Raw genomic sequence first — 8848 nt, forward strand, 5'->3', positions numbered from 1 at the left:
ATACAGGTTTTAGTTACAAGGGGGTTAGCTGAAACTACCCGACCCGACCCGTTTTTCATTCTTCTCCGGCCGGTGACCTCCCCTCCCTCTCCAAAATGGTCGGTTTCCATGTTCGCCGACTGGCCCATCGCCTCACTCGCTCTTCTCTCTCCTCCCTTCTTCTTCATGATTCTGCTTCTGTATGTGCATATTTTATTAAATTCAAAAAGTTAATTTGTTTTTTTATGTGCATATTTTATTTACTTTGGTTGATTTCTAAAGAGTTGTATGTTCAATGTAGGCGGCGCATGTATCATTATTGAAAGTGGGTTCAAGGAGTTACAACACTGCGGCGAAGAATCGAATTAGGGGTTTGTTTCCATTCAATTGTTCAAATGGTATGTCTCATATGAGCCTCATTTGCTTCTGGAGTTGAGTTAATTTTGGTAAAGTTACAGCTTTCTGTATTTTGATATTGGTTTATGCCTTTGAACCTGAGGGTGTGACCTAGTGGTCAATGACATGGAATTGAGAACAGTCTCAGGTTCAAACCCCACAAGCCTGCAAACTGGCCCTGACACTAGGTTATATAAAAAATAGAACTTGGTCTATGCCTCTGTTGAATTGTGTGAAGCGAAACAGGAGTGGTTGAGAAATTGTCCATGGAAGCCAATTTAGGTGCGGAATGGATCCTTGAGTTATTGGTGCTTATTTATGTTGTCCTACTACCTTGTTTCAATTTGTTTGTCCTATTTTCCTCTTTAGTCCATTTTAAAAAGAATGTCTTCTTCCTTTTATAGCAACTCTATAATTTCAACTTTCCACATGACATGTTTAAGACCACGAGATGTAGGACATTTTGCTACATTTGACATATCTTTAATGGAAGACAGCAGATTCAAAAGTATCTTTACTTTTTAAAACTCCGTGCCAAGTCAAAATAAGACAAACAAATTGTAACGGAGGGAGTGATATTTGTCTATTAGTGTGTGTTGGAGGGTCTAACATTATAGCCTTATTTTGTAGCTTGGCTTGTTTGTGAATTTTGTGAACTTACAGAATTTTGGTATTTTGTTTTTTGGTTCTTGGGTGAAGTAGAGATACTTATAATTTTTCGAGGATGGTTAAATTTTATAAACAGAGGACAAGGATTGTGCCAAAAAGTAATATACAGCTCAGATCCTTGACATTACTGTAGGAAGTTGAGAAATCTATCATCATATCCATAGAAGTGACAACTTCTAGTTTACACCAAAAAGCCATGAAAGTAATACATTTGTGCTTCAGTGTATGAGCATTCTCATAGTTACTTCCGAAACATCTTTACTTTAACAGAAGACAGAGATACTTTTATTAACAATGGCATCTAATAGATGCATCATTACAAAAGTACTAAATGCAAAACTCGAGGAGCCAATGAATTCAAAAACAGTTTTGCTTTACTTTTATCTCAATGTTTACACCAAAAAGGAAAGGGACAAAAAGCATTTTTCTTTTAGTGCAGGGTCTGTCATTGAGCATCTTCCAAGCATATTGCATTCCTATCTTTCCAGAATGTCCAAAATATAGAAGATGGTACCGCTTGCGATATCTTTTTTCTTTCTTTCTTTCTTCTCCACCTTCAGTTTGCCAAGTAGGTTTTGTCCATATGAAGAGCTGTTACCTGTCTTATACCAGTTTGAGATAGGAGTACCCAAGGCAAATCGAGTGTTTGGGAACATAACATATGAAGGTTATCTCACTTAAAATAACTTCCAATCCGTTTGGCTTTATCTCATAGAGAGAAGGAAAGTGAACTCTCCATGTTTGAATTGACAAGATGACAAAAGAAAGCAAATGGCATTAGTTGATACTAATACTACTAATTTGCACTTTTGGTCATTCTGACAAATGTTTGTTTTGGCAGTATGAAAGAGTTGCATTTAAAAGGCTTGCATAAAGAAAGGCTATGCTATTGCTCTTGATTTTACCCTTCTTTCCTCTTAAAATCAGAATAGAGAGCATTATTCTTCTCAAGCAACTTCTTTCACCAAATATATTAAAAGAGTTAATACTTTTATCTTTTCCTTTCTCTAATCTCACATAGTTCTAATCCTTAAATGATGATGATTCTTACTAAATTGGAAGTTTAAAAGGAGTTCGAGTACATAATACTGGTGCTTTAAGGAGAAAGGTTCCAATCTGAAATATAATGGAGTATTCTTAGTGATTAAATTTTGGTTTGGCTAGTAGAGTATCCTGTATTATTTAGGACATCATGTATAAGTTCATTGGAATTTTGAGTAACTCGCAACCTTTTTGAACCTGGTAAAAGTATATATATAAGAGCACTAAGGAAGTGCGAAGCCATTTTTACAATAGAATTCCACCCTTGCTAGAAGTAAAAACTGAGTTTATAAAAGTGAACCAAGTAAATCTACTAGAAATTCTGTCTCCTCTAAGCTACTTTCTATACACCAAAAGTACAACAACAATATACAACTCATCTTGAATTTCTGGAGAGGAGTGTGATTGCTGTAAAAAGTTCTTGCATTTCTCTCCTGCCGTGCTGTCCACCATAAACGAGCAGGTACCATTCTCCACCAGCTCAAGTTCTACTGCAGTTCCATTATAGTTCCAGTAGTGCAGCATTTCACTAGTGGTAGCTGCAATAGCCCAACTAAGTCCCTCAATGTTAAGAGTTGCCATAGCTGGTTAGGGATAGGGCAGTGGAGGAAAAGATGTCTATTACTGTCCAAAGCAGAACCATATAGAGGATATATGGAGCATAGCTAAAATCCCCCCCTCCCTTTTAAGATTTTTCTGAGTAAATCAAGCTTGTCTTGCCACTAGCCATGAGAAACAGACCACTTTGAAAGGAACCTTGACTTTCCAAATAAACCTCCATGGCCAAACTACCTGTGATTTTTCTTGTCCCTCGTTTTCTGTTACTACGTATTGTTTCTTATGTTTCGGCTATCACAGTATTTTGCTACTGCTACTGTTTCTTTTCCCTGAATCCTATGTAATGTTTTTTTCTATTATTTGCTATGTCTTCTTTACTTCTGACATTCTGTTTTCATACTGCTCGGTTGTGTGATACTTGAGTCTAGGGTCTTTCGGGAACAAGTCTCTCTACCTCCACGAGGTAGGGGTAAGGTCATACACTCTACCCTCCCCAAACAGTACATCCAGACCCCACCTGTGGGATTTCATTGTCAAAGTGAAACCTCTTAATCTTTAATACCTTGGAAAGTTTCCAGTCTTCTTGAAAGTTCCACAGCTCTTTCAAGCTACCAGTCATGTAGGAGTCTTAAAAAAGTAACATTTCATCCATGTTGACCCGACGATGTTTCTAGCTTGGCTTCAGGGAGTGTGGTTATGCTATAGAATTCAGTTAAAAAGTCTTTGAGAAGGCCATGCTCAAGCCAGTTATCACTCCAGAAGAGAGTCTTCCTACTATTTTCTATCCTTTTGGTATGTTGTTAGATAGAGAGTTCCAATGGAGTTTGATGGCTTTCCATACCCCCACCCCATATGGACTATTGCAACTTTAGAGCACCATATGACCATCCTGTCCATATTTGTCATGAATTACCTGTCTCCACAGAGCGTTGGATTCCATATTGTATCTCCTTAGCCGCTTCTTGAGGTTCCTGATGTCCAGTCCCCCACCCCTTTCAGTAGTGAGGGGAGTGCTCCAGTTAACTAAGTGAAGGGCTTTCTTGTCTTTACTATCTTGCCAACTAAATTAGTCCTTGTGTTATGGGTTAATCTCATCTGTGCTTGTTATGTTATCCAACTTACTGAAAAGGACCTTCAATTTGTGTGATATAAACCATTATCTTTGGTCAATGGTGTGAACTAAACTATATTTATAACTCTTGGATGAACACAACAATTTCTTGGAAATCCATAATGTACTCTCACTCAAGGCTAATGTAGCATATATTGGTCTACACAACTAGAAAAGGCTGGGTACTTCAGATCAGGATGCAACAAGAGCAGTTGAAGTTAAAAAAACTCTAATTGGGATTTTTTTCCCGCTTTGTTTATGCAAGAATTGCATATTAATAAAAGAGCGTCGTGGAAATGCAATTGTTAAAATGAATATGTGTTAATATAAAATTATTCACTGGGTATGTTGTTGTTGTTGTTGTTGTTAATATAAAATTAGACAAGATTTGAAATCAGATCTGGTAGAAGGTGCAAGTAATGCATAGAGGATAAACTGAGAGAAGGTTGTGATAGATGGTTTGGTCATGTTTTACATAGACATCCAAATGCACTGATCCTTAGATGTGACAGTATAGTGGTTGAAGGTGATAAAATGAGATGAGGTAGACTTGAAATCACATGATGGAAAAATGTATAAGATAGAAAATTTACAACCTCGTAGAAGTTATGATGACTTGATTAAGAATATAACAGATAACAATGGAAGCAAAGGATTCATACATGCACTACCAATTTGCAGAGATTGAGGTAGGCAATTACTGATACACTTACATTAGGTCTTCTATTTCCAAGAGTCTTTTGTTTGGTTAGAATTGCATATCAGCAATGGATCAAATGTGAAATGTACCTCTACTTTTCAAAAAATTCCCTGTTTGAGTATTAGAATGAAATTAGCTTGAGTAGAGCGGAATGAATATAGAGGATCATATACCTAAAGTTCGGATTGAGGCAAAATTATTGTTGTACTCTGGAACTGCCATTGTCCTCTTCACCTAAATATCAAGCCCCTTCCCTAGTGTTGCATTGCTCAACAAAAGGTGGAAGGTTGAACTGAAGTGGCAATGACATGCCAAAAAGTGCTATTGAAGCAAGTGGCCGTTGGTGATAATTAAAGTAATACGATTTTCCGTAGCCATCTTGTATAACCACCACTTGATGCTATTTTGTGCTAAAAAATTCCTACCTTGGTTTTGGTTCATCGTTGAAGGTATGCAAAAAGTGTAGTAGGCGCTCACTCAAGTTTTGATTTTTGGTCAGTGAACTGGTATTTAGATGGAGATTGGTTGAGGGGAAAATCCATTATCCATTAAGCTTTAGAGGTGGAAACAACTAGTTTCTCGTCCGATAAGCTTTACATGTATGTTCTCCTATGCATAGATGTGACAGAAACTCAAGTTGCATAATATTCATGGGTCTAATGTGATATTTCATTTTCTAAACTACTTTTTCTCCTTGAATGCGTTGCAGCCATATCACCCTGCACCCCAGGGACATCATATGGACCCTTGTCGAGATACCAAATTTTGCTGGGCCTGGTCAGTAGCTTTGCAAGATAATGTAATACTTGAAAAGTTTCTAGAAATTATTGACTGTGAGACTCTTTAGTACCCCATCCTGTTGGATTTTGTTTCTTTTCCGTTGTTTCCATTCTAAGAAATAATTTATTTAATTTGAAATTTCATATCATTCTCCTTTTGTTTTACCTGAATTTTTGTTCTTTGTCTCAGAGGCATAAAGAATATTGCACTACTACAGGGAACGAGGAAAAGCAAACGTAAGTTATGTATGGATTGTTACCATTATTTTATTTTCTTTTACCAGTTGTTTCTCTTTGAACAAGGAAACCTTGTACTTCTTTACACAAGAGATGTGTCATTGTCTTATATTGCTAAATGCACTTCATGATTGAGAGTTGTGAGAATGTTTAAATTGTCTTGGTGATATAGGAATGAGTAGACCTGTTTGATTGGCGTAGTTGGGTGAGTAACACTGCTATGTGGCTAATGATGCTTATCCAAAAAAAAAGAATAGAAGATGTGTTGCTTATTACTGTTAACCTAACTATATTGATCAACATCTCAATTTTGAAGGGTAATTTCTAACTGCTATGTAGCAGAGCAGTTTTCGTGGCATATAAATCGATTGAAAATGTGAAGTTATTTTGATAAGGATTGGGACCTTGAATTTGCTTCTTGGGGAAGGAGATTCATGCAATGAATTTGGGTTTTCAAGGTCAATTAAGGATGGTTAGGCAAATTTCTTGATTATATTTTATTTAATTGCTCCTTTTTGAGTTTCCTTTAAGAATACAATTGATGTACAAAGGTTTGATCCATGTAGTATTTGTTCTAGCCTAGTTAAAATTGATAACCATTAGGTTAGTTTGTACTTACTATTAATTTTGCTAATTAATTTGACATTTCTTTCAGTAAAAGTTGTATAAAAAAAGTCAATGTCATATCATAACCCAAGGATGTGGCTTAGCAATCAATGAAGAGTGAAAACCATGGGAGACCAGGCTTTAAACCCCAATAGAGACAAAAAAAAAACATTAGGGACTTTTCCATATGTGTAAGCCTTGGTGGACAAAGTTACCCATTACTTGTATCGGTAGGTATTAGACACCCAATGCAATTGTTGAGGTGCCTGTAAGCTAGTGACCATACACCGTCATAGAAAAGGGTCCTGTCATAATGTTGAAATACATTTCTTTTGTTTTGTTGAGAAGGTAGTAATAATACAATCTCTTTATATAATGAATAGAATGGACAATACAATTTTAATGATTGTGTGTATACTATTCCCTTCACTAAATCAAGTCCATTCTAAATTGGTCCAAATATGCATCAATGCAAATCCAAACTCTGACATTCCTAACATAATCAGATCAAAGCTGATGCTCTGATATATCTGATGTTTCCTTCTATAAGATACTTTCATGGAACATATTTACACGTGGTCCTTCTAATCTATAGTTTGGGAGTTCCCAAAAACTGCCCTCGAGATTGGGAAAATATTTTATGTTTTCTGCATCTTATGATTTTGTATACACCCTGTCTTTCTCTATCAAACAATATACATTATTTTACTGAGATATCTCGTCAGTAGTTGAATAGCCTTTTAAGTACATGGTTATTTTGATCTTGGATTGCAGTCCAATCTCTCGTTGCGTTTGTTGCATAATTTCATCTCTAATGTGGCCGTTGGCATGCCACAAGATTATACATATCTGCTTTTGTTCTCCTCAAACTTTTACATGTTCTCTCTTTGCACAGAATATCAGTAACATTTGTTGACAAGGATGGAGAAGAGAAGCATATCAAGGTCCCTGTTGGAATGTCTTTGTTAGAAGCTGCACATGAGAATGACATTGAGCTTGAAGGTTAGCTTTGTTTGGGCATGCTAAATCTTACATGTTGATTCAATATTGGTATCCTTAACCAGTTTAGTATAGATTTTCAGGACGATATAGGACCTTTATGAATCTGATTACGCTTGCAATTAGTATGCTTTTATTGGGCGGATATTCTGATCAAACTTTTTCACCTCGCAATCATTCTTATCTGAAAAACATAAGAGTGATTAATTAAATTGTATAGTAATCTAAGTTCTCTGGAGTAGGTGAGGGAAGTCCCTGAGTTGATTCAAATTTAGTGAAAGAAGAATCTGAACTCAAAGCAATTCAAAAGGAATACTGCGAGTACTGCAAGTATTCTCGTCTTCATATTAAAGATACTGGTGAAGGGGTGATAGTGCTGAGATGAGTGCGGGAGGGTGTGTGAAAGTTGGTAATGAATCTTGGGACATAGTTTAGACTTTAGAGAGGCAATGCCGCAAAACTAGTTGGATACTGGAATGGGCCAATAATGGCAGTTGGGCATATTAGAGACGCACTAACATTCTTTCCTAATAATGGTGTAACCTTTCAATTTCAGTTTTACCTTTAGACAATTAATATGAGCCTCATTGCCCCCATGGCCTAGCTTGAGTGGCAAAAGGTGGAGGATTTGTGGCTTAGGTCACAGGTTCAAGCCCCACACCATGCAAAGCAAAGCCCGGTATTTAAGTGGAGAAGGGTAGAGGGGCGGGCCCATTATCCACCGAGTTTAGAAGGCTGTGTTGGTCCAAAGGGCGGATCACAGACCGATTTCTCGGTTAAAAAAAATAAAATTAATATGAGCCTCATTTACACGGGTCTGGTTAACGTTACTGAGTGATCATCTTCGTCTCCCTACAGTTTGAATTGTATACCAAAACAGTTTTGGGTGTTACTGGTGGAATTTACATTTCTTAGCATATCTAACTTTTGGTGCCTTATTGGTTGTTAAGGTTAACCGAACAAAATTGGCTTTGATGCAGGAGCATGTGAAGGGTCACTTGCCTGTTCCACATGTCATGTGATAGTTATGGTATGTAATCATATGATTAGGCCATAAACCCCTCCTTTGCCCCAGCTTAGATGGGTCAAGAATCCATTTGAATGTTGTAATCTTTTAACTGAGCTACATTCGTTATCTGAACTTTGGCGACTCTCGACAGGATGTGGACCAGTACAACAAGCTAGAAGATCCAACAGACGAAGAGAATGACATGTTGGATCTTGCTTTTGGCCTCACAGAGACGTTGGTCCCTTCAATTTGTTGTATTATTTTTCAGTTTACTGTAATATTCTCAAGCCTCTCATATATTCTGCATTCGTTCTCTGCAGGTCTCGTCTAGGTTGTCAAGTAATTGCTAAACCTGAACTTGATGGAATTCGGGTAGCTCTTCCTGCAGCCACGAGAAACTTTGCTGTTGATGGCTTTAAACCGAAACCACATTAGAGAATCTCTAACATGGATAAAAGATTACTCATGGGGTATACGCCAAAAATCAAAGCCTCCCAGTTTTGTAGGCCTCTTACAAGTGAGTGTATAATAATACCTTTAGGTTGAGTATGGTATCACATATTATGCTGGAAATCGTGACCAAAGTCAGCTGTTGTTTAGGCATTTAGTCAAAAGGATTTAATTGATTATTTTATTAATAATATCTCAAGGCTCAACTCCTCTTTTGATAGTGTATCTTTTCACTAGGTTTGCATTTTTTTGACTTTGGTTTAACACTTTTGTCAAATCATATTATTAAAGGTGTTTTATTTTCATTTCAAGTA

The 8848-nt window shown here is 36.9% G+C and overlaps 1 protein-coding gene across 1 annotated transcript; it reads left to right on the plus strand.

Annotated features, from left to right (window-relative positions):
* On the plus strand, nt 1-8848 carry LOC125845401 (adrenodoxin-like protein 2, mitochondrial). The gene is made up of 8 exons (XM_049524899.1): nt 1-179; nt 281-377; nt 5164-5231; nt 5424-5470; nt 6972-7078; nt 8056-8105; nt 8236-8318; nt 8405-8848. Exons 1-8 carry the CDS (start codon nt 96-98, stop codon nt 8517-8519), a joined length of 651 nt encoding a protein of 216 aa, XP_049380856.1. The 5' UTR covers nt 1-95; the 3' UTR covers nt 8520-8848.

This window comes from Solanum stenotomum, chromosome 11 (assembly GCF_019186545.1).
Source record: "Solanum stenotomum isolate F172 chromosome 11, ASM1918654v1, whole genome shotgun sequence".
Classification (NCBI taxonomy): Eukaryota; Viridiplantae; Streptophyta; class Magnoliopsida; order Solanales; family Solanaceae; genus Solanum; species Solanum stenotomum.

Coding starts and splice junctions, on each gene's coding strand:
- LOC125845401 (XM_049524899.1), top strand. CDS start 96: ATGGTCGGTTTCCATGTTCGCCGACTGGCCCATCGCCTCACTCGCTCT. Junction 5,471..6,971: donor GGGAACGAGGAAAAGCAAAC/GTAAGTTATGTA, acceptor CTCTTTGCACAG/AATATCAGTAACATTTGTTG. Junction 7,079..8,055: donor GAATGACATTGAGCTTGAAG/GTTAGCTTTGTT, acceptor GCTTTGATGCAG/GAGCATGTGAAGGGTCACTT.